General features: G+C 33.1%; 1 protein-coding gene across 2 annotated transcripts in view; it reads left to right on the forward strand.

Moving 5' to 3' along the window:
* LOC114344448 (mediator of RNA polymerase II transcription subunit 12) overlaps positions 1-25,734 on the forward strand; it is a 268,924-nt gene that overhangs the window by 11,713 nt on the left and 231,477 nt on the right. For both annotated transcript variants that reach the window (XM_050659395.1, XM_050659396.1), the window contains exon 2: positions 5,688-6,039. In XM_050659395.1, coding sequence (XP_050515352.1) covers positions 5,688-6,039 — 352 coding nt within the window. The remainder of the gene's footprint in view (positions 1-5,687; positions 6,040-25,734) is intronic.

Genomic DNA, 25,734 nt, shown 5'->3' on the forward strand with positions numbered 1-25,734 from the left:
TATATTCCCGAATAAGACATTTCATATTTTTCTCTTGCTTCAATAAAGGAAATATTCTCCACAACCATAATATTCTTAATTTTACGTTGTTTCTCATAATGCGGACATTTTCTTGAAATGGAAACATGGTCATTAGTTTTGCAATATATACAGCGAATTTCTGAATCGTTACAAACGTGATTTTCGCCTTTTACGTTACTACATTTAATGCACAATTCCTCAACCTTTTTACAGTTCCCGGAAATGTGTCCAAAAAGCAGACACCAGAAACATTGAGTAATTCTGCTGAAAAACCGCTCTACCGAAAAATAAACACTATTTATTGAAATATAATTGGGTAAAAAATTCCCTTCAAAGGTTACAATAACGGTTTTTTCGGGGACATACTGTATATCACCATCCTTTTCTATTCTACGATGTGTACGCAACATCAACTACTGTTGCGGGAGATGTTATATTATCTAAAATATATTTCGTATCGTATTGAGTGTCAACATCTCTTATCAAACCCTTAATTTCCAATAAATGATTTGGTATAAACGCTACAAGATCATTTTCTGATAAAAGAGGATTGTTTACTAAAGCATTGGCATCAGAACATGTTTTTAGACAAACTTTTATTCTATTTTTTCCAACGCTTCGAATTTGAATAATATTCTTAACGTTCAATTTCTTATGTAAGAGATCTGCCACATATAAAGGATGTAAACGACCTGCATTTTGAATATTTTTCCGTTCGATATAAACACAAATATTATTCAAATTATACTTATCTCCATTCCTTAGGTTAAAAAGTTTAGGTATTTTGTTTTGTTTATGAATATCCTTTTCATTATCACTAATGAGCTGACGACTGGTTCCAGCTGTTGCTTCAGAACATACCGATTGTTGACCGACATGTTGACCGATTCATAATTCGCATCACTTTTAGAGTTATTTACACTCACTGTCTGATTAATCGTTACACCTAACGGCGTCTTTATATTTACAGCTTCCCCCATTTAGGGGGAGCTATTTACACTCCGTACACTTTATCGCAAAAAGAGTTTAAACTAGTTTACAAAGTAAAAATTAAATAATTAATAGCCGATATCGGTAATTATCACTGGTTTTGTTGATAGAAATACGTCCGGTACCTAGCAAGTCTATCACGATACTGAACTCAAACGTCCTCACTTATACTACAGTGACGCGCCCGCTTGATTAGCAATTAAAAAACAAAGGGGTTTTCGATATTTTATTGCAAATAACTCTTCGGGATTTCATCAATCAATGTTTAAAGAATATCTACGTACCTTGGCAACATTGAAATTTTTAGATAAATGTCCGATTTAGGGTTAAAAATGGCCGATTTCGCAATTTTCAAAATTTTCAATCGCTTATATAACAAAAACTATTAACTTAAGAGAAAAATCACTAAAGACGTTTTCTGTTTGGAATGTATCAAAAAACCTAAAAAAAAATTGTTCAATGCAAAAAGAATAATTTTAGGAAACACCCCTAATCTTTCCCCTCGCCTGGCAAGGTCTTATGCTCTTCAGAATCGCCTGTCATTGTACACGTTTCTTCTAAATGACTTACTCAAACACATACTTAAATTTAAACCTTACAGGAGAAAGTTTATTTTACCCCCTAAATTTGCACTTTTCGATTCACCTGGTAGATACACGTGCACCGCTGAGGCCTGCCAGGTCATGGTTTTTAGCCTTGGTGTGCTATGAATTATCACTAGAAAAATTTCTAGCCTTACAGGACGACCGTTAGTCGGAGGGTTCACTAGCTCTTAGACTATAACCAATTGCAGTAAACACTGTTTAACCCTTTCACTGCGGAAAGCGCGATATTGCGTCCTCAGAGTGTTTCATAAAATGCGGACGACGCGATATAGCGGCCTATGTAAATGTGTCTTCAAATAATAAACTATATGAGGACCCTACAAGTAAAGGGGTATAAGTGACAAAAAGTAAATTTTGAGTAAACGCTGTTGAAAGTTGAGCCCTTACTGTAATTGCCATGATTTTTAATGCTAGTTTTTCTTCTCCGGTTTAGTAGCTGTAGGCACTATTGGTTGTCCTAATGTTGGTTGTCCTATTGTCGGTCTTAGGCTAGGTTCTTTGCCAATTTTGGCATACCTATTATCTGCATGTCTTGTTTTGGGTTTCTCTCTAAGCCTCCTTTTGGGTTGCTCATAAAATTCATCTTTGATTGTTTCGTCTTTATCTTCTGTCGGAGCATGTGTGGATACAATTGAGATATTGTACCATTTTCCCTTCAGTCTAATATAACACATTAGCTAACTGATGCGTGTAAAACTTTTAACACTGTTCAACTATTTTTCTAGAACCATGAAACCTGTGCCAAATTTGTGTTTAAAGTCGGGTCCATAGATATTTCGTCCGTCAGCAAATTCAAACAGATAACATTTGTATGTTATGAAATTCGAGTAAACCGATGTCTCTTTGATAAGGCACATGCCAGTATTTTTACAACCGGGTTACTCATCGTAAATCAATCAGTTTAACACTTGAAAATGTATACTTGGGCATTAGTACAGTTAAAATTGTTAGACGATTATATTTAGATGAAATATTAAGCAATAGAATTGAAACTTTTTTCTACTTTTAAGGACAAAAAAGCAAGTTCATTAGCGGAACGTGATTCAAAATTATTCTGCAGATTATATTTGAAGCAATATTTGATTAAAACATCTCATTTTTGGTGGTAAAAATATATTAAATACATATATTAATTTGTCTGGACTAAAGGTGGTAAAAGATGGTCTGGAGTTATATTTTTATTTGAATTTGCCGACCGACGATAGATAGATGGTGTCAACTTTACCTGTTGAGTTTCCACTGTAGAAAATGAACGCCTTATGTATTCTAATGTTTCCAGTATCCAACACCCTTAGTTTTTGTATGGCTGGAATGTCCATTTCTACTTTTTCTAGCTGTTTTACTGCCTGTATGGATGCTCCTGTCATGTACCAACTTAGTACATATATGTTCCAATATTCAAAGTCCTTGTACATTGCGAATGTTGTTTTCCATATGTATCTGTTTGATTCCGAGGCATATTAAATTTGAAGTTTTCATAACAGGCTTTCTTTCTACAGACAGGTTGTTGGCCTTCTGCCCAACCCTCCTCCTTTGTCCGGGCTTGGGACCGGCAAGAATGATTGTTAAGCTACTTGATCGACACCCAACAGTCATTTTAAGCCAAATTTCAGAAAGTTACATATCTTAATAAATAAAAATGTAGCGACCTGCCTTTCTTGATACTACTTAGAGAACTAAAATTTGTGAAGGTACTGTAAGTGACAACAGCTGACAACATTTTGTGGAGAGAGTAATACTATGAAATTTGTGGCTTAATTACTATTATCTCTGTTTCCAGAGGTCATTTTACTATCTTCTTCTTCTTTTGGTGCTGTCTCCTTTAGTAGAGGTTAGCGACTACACTGGCAAATCTGTCTCTGTCCAATGTGGCTTTAAACAAAGATGTTGAATCAAGGCCAGTCCATCTCAGGCCTATGATATTTCTAAGCCATGAAATTTGGCACCTACTATTACTCTGTTTTCCTTCAATATTACCCTGGATGATCAGTTGTGCGAGGCAGTACTTTTCATTTCTCATTATGTGACCCAGGTAGTTAACTTTTCTAACTTGATGATCTTTAGCAGCTTCCTAGCTGTACCTATTCTCCTCAACATTTTCATTGGTGGTATGGGTTGTCCAAGGTTTTTTCAAGATTCTTATATTAGCCGTGTGCAAGTACTTGAGGGGATACGACAAACGATCGTGCGCGAATAGCGGAGAAATCTTACAACTTTCTTAAATAATTCATTGTCAATTGAAATTGTCAAATTGACGTATATTTCATATCTACTGTCAGTGAAGAAGAAAAATTATAAATATGTTGCTCCACAATATTGATATGATATGCAATTATTATATTATATAAAAGTAAATTTAATTAATTGTATTTTGCTTGTAGTAGTGCATTTTAATAATTAATTTTATTTAAAAAAAATACCAGGTTTTTTGTATAAGGTATATTTTAAAATACCCTAAATAAGGGTCACAATACAAAACGTTTCCATCCATCATCAGTGTTTAAAAGCCAAAAATTGCATGGCTGAGCCACCAAAATGTATTGGGTAAAAACCCTTTAAATGTAAATGATTAAGTTGTTTTACATATTTATATAAAATTCATATGATGTTAAAGATATGCCTGGATGTTACCCAGGGCAACACAGAACTCTTCCTACGTGGTTGGATTTTTTTTTAAGAAACCATATTGGATTTCAATGGCCGACTGACAATCAGTTGCCGGTTGGCCATTGAAACCCAATATGTGAGGTTTTCCCAAAAAAAAATCCAACCACGTGGGAAGAGTCCTGTGTTGCCCTGGGTAACATCCAGGCATATCTTTAACATCATCTGAATTTTAAATAAATATGTTAAACAACTTAATCGTTTACATTTAAAGGGTTTTTACCCAATACATTTTGGTGGTTCAGACATGCAATTTTTGGCTTTTAAACACTGATGATGGATTCCTTAATCCGAAAACGTTTTGTATTGTGACCCTTATTTAAGGTATTTTAAAATATACCTTTTACAAAAAACCTGGTATTTTTGTGATTTATGGTATACAGCCAGCTACAGGAAGTTTATTTTCCTCGTGGATTTTAATTTTATTTACTACATACAATTGTTTAACTTTTAATAACATAACCTTAATATTACTTTTTCTTCTTATAATTTTATTTGGCTATGGTCTTGACAATTGTCCAGTAACCAGGACCAATATGATTGATTAAAAGTGCGAAAAATGTTGCCGAGCTGTGAAACCAGGTGTTGCTTTTCCGAACTTGCATGGTCCCAATAAAGCTAGAGTTCAAAGGCTTCTAACTTATTCATCAGGCGTTACATTAAGTGTGCAGGCATCCTTTCCATACAAAAGTATTAAATGCAGAAAACAACATCTAAGGCTGATGTTAATGCTCCTGTTACAAAATAAGCTTTTCATTGTGATAAAGCCTTGTCAGGCTACCTCTATTCTCGCTTTTACTTTTTATTTATAATCAAGTTGATTGTTGATCCAACAGCCAAAATATTTGTATTGGTTTACATATTCAAGCTGTTGGTGGTTCACATATATTGGAAGGGGTAAAATTTTGTTCCTTGATATTTTCATAACTTTGGCTTTCGCAGTATTGTTCTTCATCCCCATTTTTTCACAACTCTTAGTAACCCTATTTAACAGTATCTGGAGACTATGGTCCAAATCAGTCATTAAAACAGTGTCGTATTACCTCAGAATAGGGATTAATCAGTATCAGTAATATCACACATTACATAGTTACTGTCTTCAAATAATAAAAATTAAAAATGAATAAACATCTTCAATTTCGTTGCAATCCGATACTGCAGTCGTATTATATTCTAGTTCAATCAGAGAGTACAGCAAGCATCTCTTACCAGTTTCGGGGCTTCTTAGCCCCTCATCAGGAGATACATATGCTCTTCTCTCTGAATGAACCAGGACAATAATCCACGTGCAGTCACGGATTGCAACGAACGAAATGGCAGGGATGCCCTAGCGATATCTGCTAAAAAGATGTTTAATAAAAACTAACTACTCTTTTATAGACTTTATAATTTTTATTTGTTGTTTAGGTTGGAGCCTACTTCAATGCGATTATCTCTCGCAAAGAAGAGCTCTCAATGTTACCAGATTCTGGTAGAAAAAGACAACAGATAAATCCAAAGGACAACTTTTGGCCAGTAACGAATAGAACAAAGAATCACATAGAAGCCTGGTTTAAGGATCTGTCTGGAAATAAACCTTTAATGAATCTGTCTAAGAGAGCGCCCAACTTTAACAAAAAAGAAGAAATATTTGTGATGCTGACTGAATATCAAGTTCCCATGCTCAGAGCAGCTTGGTTTATTAAATTGAGTTCTGCGTATACAGTTGCTGTTTCAGAAGCTAAAATTAAAAAGAGACAGATGCCTGATCCCACTACAGGTAAGATCTAATTATTTATTCTGTTTTAAAAATACATAATACAGGGTGTTTCAAAAAAAGGTAACCCCGTCTCTAGGTTAGGTAAAAAACTCAAAATAATTGGGGTTTGCTTAGTAAAAAATTTTTGTAACGCCATCCGTTTTCAAGATACAGGGCGTTGAAGAAAAAAAATTTTACGCATTTTTGAAAATTGAAAAATTGAAACAAGGTTTCAAAACTCTAATTATTGTTGATTTATCGTCATAACAATCAATAAATGTCAGATTTCCATGGCACACTTGGAGAAAATAGAGGTATACCTATTAGAACTTTATCATTACTACCAGCATCAATTATTACTTCATAATTTTCAAATCAAAATATTCCGAAAACGGTACGCAGTATCGAGTTTTACCAAGAGTACCTTTTTCGTGTAAAATTGAATGATGTTTAAGTTTACTTGAAATTTTGATTAATAATGATACTCTTAAAAAAGTTATATTGACTAATACTTAGTACGATCCGTGTAACTAGCGCCCTCTATGAGAATCAGATATAAAAACAAATTCATGGGATGTATCAGCTTCCAAAACATATTCGTGTAAAATTTCATTACAATGTTGCCAGTAGTTTCGGCAAAATCGTAAAAAAATGCATAACATTTTTTTTCTTCAACGCCCTGTATCTTGAAAACGGATGGCGTTACAAAAATTTTTTACTAAGCAAACCTCAATTATTTTTCAGTTTTTTACCTACCCTAGAGACGGGGTTACCTTTTTTTGAAACACCCTGTATATTAAATTCAACCTAATACAGCAAAAAAGACACCAGAACTCGTGGCTGAAAGACCCGAGAAGATGGTTTGGTTTGACCGCTCATCTGCAGAAATTTTTCATGCAGCAGTTTCCAAAGCTACAATTGCCATTTGGATCGCCAACCTTCGAAATGAGACGACGCAATAAGAAAAATAATTTTATTGCGCCATCTTCCATCTTCTATTATTAAAAATCTACATATCTACACTTGAGAGCAAAATAGTCGACTCACTTGCTGAATTGCACACGTTAGAAGTTTCGAATTTCCTAAACCTGCCTTATTAGCCTTATTATTAAGAAGCCTTATTATTTAAGAAAGTCGGTGTGATATCATTGTTGCTATACAGGTAAAGGTCATTTTATACCGGGTGTAACAATCATACTGTGTTTTTTTTTCTTAAAGTTCGGAACACCCTGTGGAATATTCTAGCATATAAATAATATTAAAATTAGGTTGTAGCCTTAGGATTTATTAACATTTCCTTTTTTATTCATTTGCTTATGTTGGATAATAAAAAAGTTAGGTACGTTAACAACTAGCGATGTTTTTCAACAACAAATCCTCATTTTCTGCTGATTTTAATAAACAAGCCTAAAGTAGGCTATGAGAAATTAACAGTTTAATGGATAATGGATGTCAAATGGTTGGCAGTCAAAAAGTGTCTGGTTTGTTGTGAAAATGAGCAGATTTATTATTTAAAGTTACAATTAAGTCCGTAGTTTTTTTTGTTATTTGGTGGAAATGGAACACGCTACAAGGAATTTGACCTGCGATGAGTGTGTTCAAGTAGTGATCTTACATAGCAAAGGACTTAGCTACCATGCTATCGACTACTTATATTGGTAACAATTTTTTGCTAATGCTCGATAATGCAAGACCACGTTCACGAACTGTATCCGAATATTTACAACAGGTAAATCTTCGGACTTTGCATTGGCCATCTCATAGTCCAGATCTTAACCTGATCGAAAATTTGTGGGACATAATTGGCAAAAGACTACGACAGCGTTTGCCACCTCCTAGAACCTTACAGATATTCGTCCATCTCTAGTAGAAGTGACAAGGTGTGTTTAAATCGCTCCGTAGTTTTAACTCAATTTTTGGGTAATAAGAGTGTTTTAAACGCTAATAAATTAATGGTGAATGTGCTTAAAGGTATAGAAATTGGTGAGGAGAATAAATATAGTTTTTGAAAACTGTAAGTACAAAATATATAATAATATTTTTAATAATCTGTACAAACTTTTCGGATACCAAAGAAAAAAATAGTAAACAGTAAGTAATTAACTAGTTAATGTAGAGGTGGGGGAACCTGTCCTCAGAGTTCCAAAATAATTTTCGATGTAACATTATATTATTTAAATTTAGTAGACAATATAGAGGTGGACAAACCTATCTTCGAAGCGTTCCAAAATAACTTTCGGTGTTACATTGCATTTAACTTTAGTGGACCTCGAATTACATAGATATTAAATGGTACTGAGAAGAACTGAGCTTCTGAAGGGTTGAACTGGGCAAAAGTTCTTATCGCGGTACGCGAATTCGGATGAACACTCTATTCGCTGGTTTAAAATAAGTTCGTGAAATAACAAGGAAAATGGAGAAAATGATGGAGGAAATAATGAAAAAATTGGGAAGAATGGAAGACAGAGACATCAGGATGGAAAAGAAAATAGATAGCCTACAGTCGGATGTAGAAAATATTAAGGAAGAATACCGGGTAATCCAAGAAGAAAATAGAGAACTAAAGAAAGAAATGAAAATGCAAGAAAGCAGGATAAATGACCTAGAAAGAGAAATAAGAAAAAAGAAAATAGTAATCTTCGGGATTGGGGAAACAGAAAATGAGGATACATCCATTATGAAAAAGGAAAGCCAGAAAGTCATAGAAAAACTGGATATCGAACTTGATGAAAAAAAGGATATAAGTGAAATTAGAAGAATTGGAAAGAAAACAGCAAATAAAACAAGACCGATGCTAATAGAGCTAACAGATTGGAATAAAAAAAGGGAAATAACCAAGGCAACTCATAAATTAAAGGGAACTAATATATTCATAGATGAAGACTACCCAAAGAAATTCAGAGTCAGAGAGGAATATTACGAAAACAGATGAAAGAAGCGAGAGAAAAAGGATATAAGGCAAATATAGTATACAACAAATTGTACATAAATGATGAAATTTATACAGCAGAGAGCTTAGATTATGAACAAGAGGAGCAACAAGTCATAACAGATGGCGATAAGGAATATAATGCAAGATCAAAAGCAGGAAGAACATACAGCGAAAGGTCTCCTGAGATGGAAAAAACGGAAAGGTCTCCTGAGATACGCAACAAATACCCAAGAACAATCCATCCAAAAAACTGATTAGCGAATCGGACGAAGAGACGTTGATGACGACCAGGCAAAGACATGGAACATCCAGTACTACGAAGGAACAAATAAAGAGGACAACTAATAACAAGGAAAATAATAGAGAGAAGAACAAAACAAGAGTGACAAAAGCTATTAAACTAGGAACCTGGAACATCAAAACTTTGTATAACAAAGAGAAGGAACTAGAAATGGAATTTGAAAAGGCAAATTTAGATTTTCTTGCACTGACAGAAACTAAGAAGAAAGGTAAAGGAGAAATAGAGCTAGAAAATGGACATTTGCTATTATACAGTGGGGTCGACACAATTGAAAGAGCTGCATCAGGAGTAGGATGCATAATACACTCCAGAAACAGAAATTTTGTAAAAAAGTGGGAGGCCATATCCGACAGAATAATGGTAATTGAATTTAAATTCAATGAACATAACAAAAGTATAATACTGCCGTCCTTAGGAAAAACACCGCGTATGCAAAAATTGTGAAAATTGAGTTAGGAGCGAAAATTTGATCTAGAGGGTTTATATTACATGATTATTAAAAAAAAGTACAGTATTTACAACCCCAACTATATATTCTGAAAGAAATACTAAACCTAGCATCTACAAAAACATGCGTGGAACTAAGGAAAAACCCAGCAACTACATTACTTAGGTAAAACCCCGCATATACTTGTCGGAGCCTGCAGTTACTGTGTTTATTCTAAGCAATACCCAATTGCGGTGTTTTTGCTACGTAATTGGCGCGGTTTATCAATTTATTTACTTTCTTTTCAACTTGTGTATGGTGCGATTGTGTTAGTGTCTTAAGAAACAACGTAAAATTTTTAATGTTGAAAATCAAGTAGAGTAAGTAGTCTAGATTAAAAAAAATTGCCTAAATACGTTTTTTTTTAATTTGCTTAAAAAGTTTTTTTGTAGGTACATAAGTTAAAACAATTTAAGATGTTTTAATCATATTCACTGAATTTGTAAAACAACATAATAATTTATTCACCTACAATTACATTTCCTTGTATATACATATTATAAATTCTGACGCTATAGCTGCTCAAGATATTTGTATTAAATATTTCGAACCAGGACACACCTTCATGTCCGCCGATAGTTTCCACCATCAGGTGGAACTGTTTAAAAAAAGGAAAAAAAAAACCTATGATTTTAATGATTTTGTGACAGCTGTTGGAAAGGCAAGTTTAAAAAAGGTTACAATAAAAAGAATGCAGTATACAGATTTTTTTAAGTGGGAAAATTTCGCGTCACAAACAAAAATTAAAAAAATAGAGAAACGTCCTTACTTGGCGAAAATAACAAATTGTTGCCAACAGGGGATTATTTTCTCTAAAAAGTACAAGTTAACAAATAATAAATCCGATAGTATGTTTGAAATAACTTTTCTTCAAAATAAAGTTTTAAATAAAAAACTTCCCTGTCCTCGGGCATTTACATCTCCTTGTGGAGTATCAAAAAATAAAAAAGAAACCCTTATTAAAAATCTAAAAATCATAATGCCTTCAAATAGATTACAATTTTGAGAAAACCTTGAGTAAGATAAGAATTAATAAAATAATTTCTTTGTATATTTAATTTTTTTTATTTTGTTTTAAATTTTGTTTGTTGGGGTTTAATCGGTATAATAAATGTGTTTTTTTTTTATTAAATATGTAGATTTAATAAATTATTCAAAAACTCATTTTGTTGTTTAACTATATTTTATGTAACATTATTCTAAGAAAAAACATCGCATATACATAACATCCGTAGATGCTGTCGTTTTACTTAACAATTCCTAATATTACTTACAATTTTTTCCCAGTATCTGCCATAGTAGGCCTAAAATTAGGATAAATTACTGCTACTTTTTTTTAAACACAGTTTATTTACAGACTTATTGATATTAAGTAAAATCGTTTCTAACCGCATTGTTGTAACAATTTTAGCACCTTTTAAAAGTTGCAGATTCTTTGAAGTCCATTTACTCATTTTTATAAATACTGTAGATGCGGTGGTTTTCCTTAGGAGGGCAGAATAGTGGCGTATGGGCCGAACGAAGACGAAAGAGCAGAACGAAAAGATGTTTTCTGGGAAGAACTATCAATAGCGACCGAAGGAAGTAAAGGATCCATTTAGTAGCGGGAGATCTTAATGGGAGAGTAGGACAGAGAGATCATGAGTACAAGACAGTAATTGGAATACATGGGGAAAAAAAGAGAAATAATAATGGCAAGAGACTACTCGACTACTGTCAAATACACAATTTAATCGTCACAAATACCTTATATGAACACAAATTAATAGGAGTATGCGAAATCTTGGATTTATAACACGTAATAGTTCTCAACTGTCACCGAATTGTTTTTTAAGGTTATATGTTTCTTTTGTGCGCTCATTGCTGGAATATGCCTCAATTATATGGTCACCTTACTATGATTGTCACATTAGAAATATTGAGTCCGTCCAGAAAACATTTCTTCGTTCTTTGGCATTTCGAGCTCATATCAATATTCGTCAGGGTTTTAACATTAATTATGATCTGGTTAATCAAACATTTAAATTGGATAGCTTGGAAGTAAGAAGGGCTAAATCAGATTTAACAATCATTTATAAAATATTAAATGGTCTATATCATTGCCCAACTATCTTACAAGCTATAAGCCTCAACACTGTCCAAAGACGGGTTTCCCCAATTTTTCGCATACCTTATCATAATACGAACTATTGCTTTTACTCCCCATTGTCACGCACCTTGCGTCTAATTAATCATAATCAAAACAGTCTTGATCCATTTGTGGACAGTCTTCGTGTATTTAAAAGAAGCATACATAATTCAGTAACTGAAGTAAAGCACTAAGTTCCTATAATTTATTAATTATTTATTATTGTTACTAATTTAATTTTGTTGGTTTTTATTGTTGTCATTGTTGTCATTTTTATTATCTTTTGTTATTTGTTATTTTAGGTTAAAATTGGTTATCTTTACTGTTTACCATAATATTTCATTTTTTTTATACATTTTTTGTAAATTGGCTCTGCCGTTTATTGAATAAAAAAAATATATATATACAGGGTGTCCCGAAAAGAATGGTCATAAATTATACCACACATTCTGGGGTCAAAAATAGTTCGGTTGAACCTAACTTACCTTAGTACAAATGTGCTCACAAAAAAAGTTACAGCTCTTTGAAGTTACAAAATGAAAATCGATTTTTTTGGATATATCGAAAACTCTCAGAGATTTTTCATTGAAAACGGACATGTATCATTCTTATGGCAGAACCACCTTAAAACAAAATTATAGTGAAATTTGTCCACCCCATAAAAAATTTATGGGGATTTTGTTCCCTTAAACCCCCCCAAACTTTTTTGTACGTTCCAATTAATTCATTATTGTGGTACCATTAGTTGAACACAATGTTTTTAAAACTTTTTTGCCTCTTAGTATTTTTTTGATAAGCCAGTTTTTAGCGAGATGCGGCTTCTTTTTTACTATATTTACATAAAAAATTCATGGGGGTTTTGTTCCTTTAAACCCCCCAAATGTTTGTGTACGTTCCAATTAAACTATTATTGTGGTACCATTAGTTACACACAGTGTTTTTAAAACTTTTTTGCCTCTTAGTCTTTTTTTGATAAGTCAACTTTTATCGAGATATGGCTTCTTTTTCAAAATATGCCAAAAAATTTAAGTTATAAATACATTTTCAGATTATTAACAGGTGTCTATAATCATACTTAACCATATACAAATATGTGGTGGATTCGAAAAATTTTCAAAATATCTCGATAAACACTGCCTTATCAAAAAAGTACTAAGAGGCAAAAAAGTTTTAAAAATATTTTGTTTAACTAATGGTGCCACAATAATAATTTAATTGGAACGTACATAAAAGTTTGGGGGGTTTAAGGGAACAAAACCCCCATAAAATTTTTATGGGGTGCACAAATTTCACTATAATTTTTTTTTAAGATGTTGCTGCGATAAAAATTCCTCATGTCCATTATCAATAAAAAACCTCCAGGAGTTTTCGATATATGACAAAAAATCGATTTTCATTTTGTAACTTCAAAGGGCTGTAACTCTTTTTGTGTGCACTATTGTATATAAGTAAGTGAGGTTCAATCAACCTATTTTTGACCCCAGAATCTGTGGTATAATTTATGACCAATCATTTCGGGACACCCTGTATATATTCATAAGTATACAAGGGAAGAACCTAGCAGAGGAGAAAAATCCATAATAGACTATGTGCTGATAGAAAAAGAAATTAGAAGGAAAATCACTGTAAGAGTAAGACGCGGTCCAGAGATAGGTAGTGATCATTATTTACTCGTGGCAACAATAAAAGACGAAGTAACAGAAGATCACAACCAAAGAGCAATAACAAAAGAATTTAGAACAATAAAATCATACAGATTAAGACACAAAACTTTAGCGAACAAATATGTAGACTTAGCTTCCATTCGTCGTGGTAGTCAGACGTGCGTAGGAAAGAAGCTTGTTTTTTAAAACCGGTGTCTATAAATTAGATATTTAAATAAATATTTTGTGAACTTTAAAAGTAAATTAATTACACCAAATAAAAAAGCGAAATCGGAATAAAAACATTAAAAAGTTATGAGTGCAGTTAGCGGGGGCGACGCCCCCGATAAAAATGTTTTAGAAACCCAAATGGATACAGAACATGCAACATCTTCAAAGGAGGAGCTATTAGGATTCCAAAATCTTGTTCCAGTTACACAGATAAGTACCACAAAACTTGTTAATAATAAACCCATTATCGATAATGACTTTGCTAATGTACACACTTCAATAACAAATAACATTAACAAAGAAGTAGGAACAAAAAGGGAGGAATTTCTTTACCAACAAAACGACCTAGGACCTTTTTACGCGTATTTAGAAAATAATTCACCCGATTTTAAAGGCAGATTAAACGCGTTAAGGATAGGTGACATTATTATCACAAATTTTAAAGAAATTGATGAAAAAATTGTAAGCATTGACGCAGTAGGAAGAAATAAAATACGTATAAAATTTAAAGATTATAAATCGGCTAACTATATCATATCAAAAAAAAATGAAGCAATATTTATAAAAAATAATCTAGACATATACATTCCTAAGTTTCTTTTAGTTAGACAGGGCGTAATAAAAGATATTTCCACAGAATTTTCAGTAGAGTATGTTAAAAACAGAATAAAAATGTACGATTTACACTGTAAATTTGAAGTCCTTCAAGTCACAAGATTAAATCGAAGACAAGTAGATGAAAACGGTACTCAATACATTCCAACAAAAACATGCGTAGTTAGTTTTAAGTCACAAGTGCTACCAAAATATATAACAATCAACAAGGTACTAAAGGAAGTCGAACCATACAAACAAAAGGTGCTATTATGCTTTAATTGTCTTCGATTTGGACATACAGGTGGGCAGTGTAAGAGCAAGGCTAGGTGCGATAAATGTCAAGAATCCCACAACTCAAAAGATTGTAAAAAGACCGATCTCACTCCAAAATGTTTTAACTGTTCGGGGGATCATTTTACTACAAATTTAAGCGCGTGTCAAGAATTTCAGCGTCAAAAACTTATTAAAGACGCTATGTCTTCCAATAATATTAGTTATCAAGACGCAAACAAACAGTTCCCCAGAAACTCCTATGCAAAAGTAACATCCATAAATACGGAACAAACTACAAACCTCTCCTGCCTCAAAACTTTCCCTCCATTAAATCCCAATAATTATACACCCACCCAATTCCCATCAAATCCAATTAACAAAATGTCAACTAATAATATATTCTACAATAATAATTCAAATAATACAAATTCTCGAACATTCAAAAGACAGAGACCAAATAGTCCAGATCCAACATTAATTTTGCATAATGAAATTATATCTTCCCCTAGATCTCAATTACCTACGGGAGGAATATTAGACAGCATTAACTATAAGGGAAATATTAATAATAATCCAGTTGCATCTCCTTCAGACTTGAGCATGATAAATTCAATATTAGAATTAGTTATAGAAATTGTCTCAAAAGTTTTAGTAACAAAAAGTATAAACATAAATAAGGAAGAACTCGAAAACTTAGTCAAATTAACTATAAATGGAAACACGTCATCACATTCTCAGACCTCAACCATGCAATAAATATCCTTCAATGGAACTGCCGTTCGGCAGTTTCTAATAAAAATAACTTAGAATATCTACTAGATAGGGGCAACTACTCCGTTGCACTTCTATCGGAAACATGGTTTAAAGCAGAAAAATACTATAATTTTAAAGGCTTCAACAATATTCGCTGTGACCGGGACGACGGGTACGGCGGCTCTGCCATTTTATTAAAATCAGACTTAATATACCAAGAAGTCTCAATTCCAACTACAATCAACTTTGAGCATACTTGTATCTCGGTAATTTTTCCATATATACATAAAAAAATTTACTTCGTTTCAGTATACCTTAAACCGAGAACTAGAATATCATTACAACAGTGGATTAACTTTTTGGAACAAATTCCAAAACCATTCATAATTGGGGGCGACTTTAACGCACATAGTTTGGCATGGAACGATGGATATGACGATATCTATGGCAAGATTCTTTTGGAAGCTATCGAACAATGCAACCTAGTAATTATAAACGACGGATCACCTACATTAGCAAACAATAAGAAGTCAGCTGTAGACTTGACCCTCTGTACACAGGATCTGACACAACTAATTACGTGGTGTACTTTAGAAGAACCTTATGGCTCTAATCACTTACCAATACACATACAATTTGGAAGGAATATCCCACCTGCGCAAATTAAACAGACAAAACATAATATATGGAGACTCAAGGCTGCTAATTGGGATGTATACACCGCTACCCTTGAAGCAACAGAACCAAAATCATCACTAATGGGCATTATCGACAACATTAACAAAGCTGCCGACAAAGCAATTCCGTTACGAAAATCAAACGCACAAAATAGAAATCATTGCTCAAAGGACTGGTGGAACGAAACCTGTAACATAGCTGCTAAAGCAAGAAAACAAGCTTTCTTAACCTACACACAGGCTCCAAATCTTAATAATCTAACAGAATATAAAAGACTTGATGCAGTAGCTAAAAAAACTTTTAAAGAAACTAAGAAAAAAAGTTGGATAAATTACTGCCAAAATCTAAATCAAAATACACCAATTAAAGAAGTGTGGAACAAAGTAAACCGATATAAAAACCGAAAACAAGCGAATAAACCCCTAATGGACCCCAAAGAAGACTGGATAAGCGAATTCCACACAAAAATCTCACCTCCATGGGTCGAAAACAACATTACTCAACAAATAGCTACTGTAAATAGGAACACTTCTTTCCTACAATCGTTATTTCAATTATGGGAACTCGATCATTGCATTAAATCAACAAATAATAAATCTCCCGGGGCGGATAACATTTCATATAATATGTTGCATAAAATGCCCTTAGACCATAAGAAAGCCCTGTTGGAATTGTTCAATTCGATTTGGATAAATAGGATTCCTTTTCCACCGATGTGGAAAGAATACATCATAGTACCTATCAAAAAACCTGGAAAACAGAATGGAAATGCAGATTCATATAGACCCATAGCTTTATCATCGTGTATATTTAAAACCATGGAAAGAATGATAAAGAACAGGCTTGAATATTGGCTAGAAAATGAAAAAATATTACCTGACTCACAATATGCTTTTAGAAAGGGAAGATCTTCCTTGGAACCCCTTACGATACTAGTAAATGACATCTATCTAGGATTCACACACAAATACAGCACTTTGGCCACATTTTTGGATATAACTTCAGCATATGATAATGTTCAAATAAATATACTAGAGGAGAAGCTCATCAATATTGGTCTACCAACCTCCTTTGCCAACTTCATAAAATCAGCTTACTCTAATCGATCAGTTTCCTTAAAGATAAATCAAGAAATTTCGGAATCAAGAATATGTAGATCTGGATTACCACAAGGTAGTATCCTGAGCCCAATCCTCTACAGCCTGTACACAATGGATATAGAAAATGTTATATCACAAAAGTCTAAAATCATCCAATACGCTGATGATGTTGTTATTTACACCAGTAGCAAATCAGAGGACAAATGTATAGAAAATATCAACACTGAATTTATAAAAATCCAAAAATACCTAGACAACATGGGACTTTCCATATCCGAGTCCAAAACCAATATATGTATTTTCTCTAGAAACAGAAATAACTATCAAAGACAACTAACAATAGGAAAATATAAACTCTGTATTAGTAACTCTGTAAAATATCTTGGTCTGCATCTAGATAGAAAACTATTATGGAAGGACTGTATCCACCAAATTATCAAAAAAACAAGTAATTCTATAAATATCCTAAGAGCGTTTTGTAGAGCAAAGTGGGGAGCAGACCCAAATACGGCTTTACTATTCTACAAAACAATGGTACGATCAATAATGGATTATGGAAGTCAACTCTATGGAACAGCAGCAGATACACATCTAAATAAAATCGAGATACAACAAAATAAATGCTTAAGAGTTTGCCTGGGATATCTTAAGTCAACGCCCATAAACATTATACAAGCTGAAGCCGTGGAACCTCCTCTTAAACTAAGAAGACAACTATTGAGCAGAAAATTCATGATAAAAACCATTTCAAAAAAAACTTCTTACCTCAATAGTGTACAGTCACTAACAGTTCAAGTTTTGACCCATAGATACTGGCACTTCAAGAAAACCCCCCTCATAGTAGAATCTTTCTCAGAAATAGCTGACATTACAGATATACTCTATTCCAACCAACTCCCTCCAGTTTTAATTTACTCACCTGAACAAATTTTTTCACGTGAAATTAGAACCTACTATTTTGAAAGTGAAGAAGTAGCAAGTATCAATCAAACAAAGTTCAACGAAACAAAAAACAAATACTGGCCAAACTATGATTCTATATTCACTGATGGATCAAAGTCAAAAGAATATACCAGTTGTGCCTTCTACCATTTTGAGGAAAATACTGACAAAAAATTTATTTTACCAAAGGAAGCTTCCATATACACTGCAGAACTAACAGCAATAGTGCAAGCTATGAAATACGTACTCGGCTCTAACCACGACAAATTTATAATATGTACGGACAGCAAAAGTGCAGTAGATAAACTTAAAAATGTTAAAATAAATAGATCAGTTAATCATATTGAAGCAAAAATCCTGTATTTACATAATGAGATACACATCAAGAATAAGGTCGTCATATATCTATGGGTAAAGGGACACGCAGGCATAACAGGTAATGAAATGGTGGATGCCTTAGCAAAAACAGCTCCAACATCAGGAGAAGAACTAAATCTTAAACTACCCCCGTCCGATTTATTCTTAAATCAAAGGAACAAAATAAATGAGATGTGGCAAAACCTATACAGTGCATCAACAACTGGAACAAACTTTTGTAAACACCAGCCAAGGATCCCCAGAAAACCATGGTTTCACAAAATACCAAACAGAAACTTTGTCGCCACAATAAATCGAATACGTGCAAACCATGCACTAACACCTTATTATAAACACAAAATAAAAATTACAGACGATCCACTGTGTAGTTGTGGTAAAATGGGTACATTGGTACATGTTTTACTTGAATGTCCAATAAATATTGTAAACATTAATAATCTATATAAAAACTTAATTCACTACAAGATAAACCTTCCAATAGACCTAAATTGTATTATTTTTTCAGGAAATAATAATATACTTTATGTACTTCATCAACACATCATAAACTGTAAACTAAAATTGTAAAATTACTAACCAATTTTGTAAGCAATTCTGCAAAACAAACTAAATGTAAAGCATTAAAGAAAAAAAAAAGGTGAATACAAAAAAAAAAAAAAAAAAAATAATAAAAAAAAATAAACCAAGTAAAAAAAAAATTAACCAATTAAAAAAACAAAAAAAAAAACAAAAAAAAAAACAAAAAAAAAACAAAAAAAAACAAAAAAAACAAAAACAAAGAAAAAAAAAATAAATAAAAACACACAAAGAGGGCTAAAACCTCCGCGGCGTTGAACCGGGTTGATGCTCTAGCGCGGAAGAAAAAAAAATTAAACACCTTACACTTTACTAATGCTACATATTACTAACAAAACAAATGAATACATCATGCTCAAGTTTGATACTATGAAACAATTTACACAAACTATTTATACAATCTAACATAGTCTGGCTAATTGGTCCTCACCAAAGCCATAAATTCCACGAAAAAAAAAAAAAAAAAAAAAAAAAAAAAAAAAAAAAAAAAAAAAAAAACAAATATGTAAATGTTTTGAACGAAGAATTAGGAAGGAAAAATTGGGAAAACTTGAAAGTGGAACAAATGTGGCAAACATTCAAAGACACGATTATAAAAACAGCAGAGAGAGTTTGTGGAATACACAAAAGCAACAGTAAACAGAAATTAACAGCATGGTGGACAGAGGAAATCAGAAGACAGACGCGCAAGAAAAAGGAGATGTGGAGAAAATATCTAGGTAACCGAACAGAAGAAAATTATAAACAATATACAGAGCAGCGGAAAAGAGTTAAAAATATAGTAGTAGCAGCAAAACAAAAGTCCTGGAAAGATTTTGGAGACAAATTAGAACACGATAGCAGAAGCAATCAGAAATTATTTTGCAAGGTCATAAAAGGAATAAGAGGTAATAAGCATAAAGAAGTAACATCACTAAAAGATCAGAATGGAGATCTACTGACTGATGAAGTGAGCATTATGAAAAGATGGAAAGAATATTTCCAGAAACTACTACAACACGAACCACACAGCACAAGTGAAGAAGATGAAGAAATAACTGGCGAACAAGAAGTTGAATTTATACCAAACATTACAATGGATGAATTAACTGACGCGATTAGGAAGATAAAAAATGGAAAGGCACCAGGTCATGATCAAATTACGGCGGAAATGATCAAAAACATGGGTGATATGGGACTACAAAAGTTATTAGAACTATTTCAAATGATTTGGAGAGACGAACAAATACCTACAGACTGGGAGATTGGTCTGATTGTACCTATACATAAAAAGGGTGACAACAAGAATTGCAACAACTATAGAGGAATAACTCTGTTAAGTACAGTGATGAAAGTTTATGAGCTAATAGTAGAGAGTAGACTGAGAAAAATAATTGAACCAACTTTAGAAGAATCGCAAAGTGGTTTTAGACCTGGTAGATGTACACAAGATCACATTTTTACGTAAAACGATATAATAAATAAAAGATTATCTAGGAAGAAAAAAACGTACCTCAGTTTCCTTGATATGGAAAAAGCATTCGACAAAGTACCTAGATCAAAAGTATGGAAAAGTCTGAAGAACAGAAACATACCAGAGAAACTTATACGGGTAACTAAATCAATATACAGAGACACTAGAAACCGTGTAATAAGTAAAAATATGATATCTGACCAGTTCAGAACAACTGAAGGTGTAAGACAAGGGAGAAGCTTGAGCCCGTTACTATTTATTACTTTTATGGACGAAATAATAAAAGAAACAAAAACAAAAGTCAGGCCATTACACCTAGGGTATAGAAATCTGAAAAGCACAGAGATAGCAGATTGTACATTTGCCGACGATGTAGTAATTTTAGCAGCGACTGAAGACGAGCTACAAAGAAGCGTAAAAACATGGAACACAGTTTTAAAAAAGTATGGTATGACTATGAACAAAGAAAAATCGAAGGTAATGGTAATAGCTAAAGAAAGAGAGGATGTACATGTCCAGGTAGATGATACAGAGATTAGACAGGTACAATCATTTGAGTACTTGGGAGTAACCATTGAAGAAACAGGTAGACAGGGAGCTGATATCAATAAAATAATTGATAAAGTGAATAGACACTGTACCACGCAATTGGAAAAACAATTATTAACAAGAAAGAAGTATCGAAACATACGAAAATCAAGGTATTTAAGGCTATATACAGACCAGTATATAGCCTTCAGTATGAACTGAAGATAAGCTCATTGAATTACAGGAAGAACTTAACTGCATAAAATGGGATGTACTGGGACTTTCCGAAATACGAAGAAAAGGAGAAAACCAATTAGTTTTAAAATCAGGGCATCTGTTACATTCCATTGGAGAAGACGATAAGGCAGTTGGCGGCGTAGGTTTTCTCGTCCACAAGAAACACCTAGATAAAATTATAAAAATAGATAGTGTAAGCTCAAGAGTTGTGTACCTCATACTAAAATTGAACAAGAGATGCTCTATTAAAATTATCCAAGTATATGCACCCACGACGAGTCATAGCGATGAAGAAATAGAAAACTTTTATGAAGATATAAATAGAGCTATGGAAAAAGATAAAACCCACCACCTAATCTTAATGGGCGATTTTAACGCTAAACTTGGATATAAAGAAGATAACGCAGAAGTGGCTATGGGCTCATTTGGATATGGTGAGCGAAATGATAGAGGAGGTATGCTACTAAATTTTTTGTTGCATCATCGGCTATACGTGATGAACACATTTTTCAAAAAGAACCAACAACGTAAGTGGACGTGGGCTAGTCCAGATGGCATAACAAAAAACGAAATTGATTTCATCATCACAAACAGAAAAAATATTATCCAAGATGTTACAGTAATCAATAAAATCACTGTTGGGAGTGACCATCGGTTGGTTAGAGCAAAAATATTGATCAACCTTAGACAAGAGAGGACAGCAATGATAACTGAGAGGCCTTCTAATAAATGGGAATCGATAGAAGATAGTGTAGCTTATCAGAACCTCATAACTTCAGAACTGAAAGAAGTAGAACATCTAAATGAAAATGCATTAGATATAGAGGTGACAAACATGCGAATAAACAGTGCGATTCGAAACGCTCATAGCAAATATAAGGAAAAAAGAAAAAACAAGATAGATAAACTTACTCAAGCTACTAAAGACCTTATAAACAAAAGAAGAGAATTGAAAAACAAATACACAGAAAATTTTGCAGCACTTAGACAGTTAAACAAAGATATCACAAAATCCATTCGAAAAGATGTCAGAAATTACAACACTGAACACATAACTCACGCCATTGATAAAAATAAGAGTTTAAAGGTACTGCGCCGACAAATGACTGAAGGATCGAAAAATATTTGTAAACTTGTAAATAAAAAAGGAGAAATAACAACAAATAAGGAAGATATTTTAAAAATTGCTCAAGATTTTTACTCAGAATTGTATAAGCGAGAAGAACTTCCAGATCCTGATCAAAGTCAAATACCAAAAGTTCAAAATGTAGGCTCAGAAGACATCCCAGACATCACAACAGAGGAAATAAAATCAGCTCTCTCGGAGATGAAAAACAATAAATCACCTGGAGAAGATGGGATAGTCATTGAACACATCAAAGAAGGAGGAGAAACGTTAATAAATGTGTTGAAAAAGATGTTCAATGTTTGTTTGACAAGAGGCGTAACCCCCTCTCAGTGGCATAATGCAATAATAACCATAATGCATAAAAAAGGTGACATTTCAGATCTGAAGAACTACAGACCTATTAGTTTGCTCTCCCATACATACAAACTATTCATGAAGATAATAACAAAACGGCTTGTGAACAAACTGGATAGTTACCAACCTTGTGAACAGGCTGGGTTCCGCTCCAGATACGGAACAAACGATCATCTACAAGTTATAAAAACGCTAATAGAAAAGTGCACAGAGTATAACAAGCCTATCTTTCTTATATTCGTGGATTATGAAAAGGCGTTCGATACTATAGATCATCATAAAATGCTTCGAGCATTGGCGGACTGCCGCATTGACTACCGATATATCGCCTTGATTAAAAGTATCTACGAAACTGGTACAGCTTGTGTTCGACTTCATGAAGATACCAAGAAATTTAGAATAGAACGTGGAATTAGACAGGGTGATACTATCTCCCCGAAATTGTTTACAGCTGTTCTTGAATATATGTTCAAGCAAATGGAAGGAGAGGATAATATGGGAATCAATATAAACGGGGAGGATCTGAACCACCTAAGATTTGCCGATGACATCGTTTTAATATCTGATAGAGTTGATAAAGCTACAAAAATGCTGCACACGCTCTATAAAGTGTCAAAAACAATTGGTCTTAAAATTAACACCTCAAAGACAAAATTTATGACCAACCTTGTAGTCAGCGATAAAATTCAGATTGGGAGTCATAGCATCGACCAAGTAATAGCTTACAAATATCTAGGACATGAGATTCGCTTAGGCCGAGATAACCAGACAACTGAAATACAAAGAAGGATAGGTCTTACATGGGCTGCCTTCGGTAGATTAAATAACATTTTCAAGTCTAATATTCCAGTTTGTTTAAAAAGAAAGGTCTTTGACCAGTGTGTTTTGCCGGTCCTTACATATGGTGCAGAAACACTAACTCTGACAAAAAGAACAATAAATGAAATAAGAGTTACACAACGCGCTATGGAAAGATCAATGTTAGGTATTACCATCAGAGATAAAGTACCAAACCTAGAAATAAGAAGAAGAACAGGAGTCACGGAGGCAGTTGAAAGAATAGCCATGGCTAAATGGGCTTGGGCAGGACATGTTGCCAGACTGACGGATGACAGATGGACCAAAAAGATTCTGGAATGGCGACCAAGGCAGGAGGCATATCGAAGCAGAGGACGACCACCGACTAGATGGACGGATGATATCAAGCGCATCACCACAAATTGGATGCAAGAAGCTCAAGATAGAAATAGGTGGAAATTTTTACGGGAGGCCTACGTTCAGCAGTGGACAAATATAGGCTAGTTGATGATGATGACAGACCAGTACTTACATATGGATGTGAATCCTGGGCACTAAATAGACAACAGAAGAGTAAGATACAGGCAGCAGAAATGAGGTATCTACGCAGAGTTCAAGGAGTCACTAGAAGGGATAGGGTAAGGAATAACTACATAAGAGAAGAACTGAAAATCGAGACAATGATGGAGTATGTTGAAAAAAGACAATTAAGTTGGTGGGGGCATCTACAGCGACTACAGAAAGAAGTACCAGTTAAAAAGATATGGGAAACGAAGGTGCAGGGAAAAAGAAGTAGAGGAAGACCGAGAGAGACGTGGAACGAAGTGATGGCAAGGATTCTTGACAAAAAAGGAATATCATAGAACGAAGCAAAGGCTATGGCGCAAGACAGGAAACAATGAAAGAGATTTGTGCACTGTTAACAGAGCACACGTTAATACCTACACCCGAGAGGGTAGAAGGTCTAAAGATTATATATATATATATATATATATATATATATATATATATATATATATATATATATATATATATATATACAACAAACAAGTGGTTTATTAGGGTTGCAGTCAGAAGTTTGGCCAGGATATCAAAGAAACACTCTTTTGACTTTTTGTCTAGCTTTCGGGGTTGTTTGACCCCTTTATCAAGACTCTGTAATATAAAACAAAAATGTAAGTATTTTAAAATATTACATTGTTTTAGTAAACCTACTAGTCGTTGAGATTATTAAAGAGAAGCTTGATGATGCTCAACATTTCAAATTAACACAAATATTGAAAACAGAAAACAAAGGACACAATACATTTTAAAATTTTTGAATAATTAGCAGAAATACAATAATTATTCTGTCATGTTAACCTACTGATAATGTAAGTCAAAAACTCTGACACATAGAGAACAGAAAGAAACCACTTGTTTGTTGATATTGACAGTCACTAATATCCAGTATTTCTTATATATATATATATATATATATATATATATATATATATATACAAATAGTATCTTAATTGACTTATTAGGAAATACGAATTTCACTATTTTTGGGTATAGAAGTCAAACTGGGGCCTTAAAGTACACTATTATCCAATATTCAAGCTTTCGGAAATGTTTATTTCCTTTCTCAAGAATTTCTACAATGCAATAAGATAAAATTTAGAAAACATGTATGAAAGAATAAAAAATATTAATGAGTAACTTACCAAATTTTGATTATAAAAGCATGTTGATTACAATACATAATTAAAAATACTATTACTAAAACGGCTGTTAAACATTTAAAAAAACATAGAAACAATAAAAATTCTTCAGAAAACATTTTAGAAAAGATTAAAAAATTGATTAATTTTGAAGTTTTGATCTAATTTTGATTGACTTTTTAAAATTTATTTATAAATTCTAAATACATGGCTGACAAAGATTAAATGTATCTATGGTCATAGCATATCGGTGTCTACATCTACAAGGAATTGAAAACATTTTTTGATAATAAAAATAAGGAAATGTTTAAAGGCAAAAAAAAATTAAAAAAAAATTAATTTTAAATATTGGTGATGTTAATTAATTTTGTTAACATTTAATGCCAAATTATAAAGTGTAGATTAGAAAAAAATAATAATGATTTGATATAACTATGATTATTTTTCAAAAGAAAGGATGTAATTATAAATTTTGCTAAGATTGTCAATTTCAGA

This window comes from Diabrotica virgifera, chromosome 8 (genome assembly GCF_917563875.1).
Source record: "Diabrotica virgifera virgifera chromosome 8, PGI_DIABVI_V3a".
Lineage (NCBI taxonomy): Eukaryota > Metazoa > Arthropoda > Insecta > Coleoptera > Chrysomelidae > Diabrotica > Diabrotica virgifera.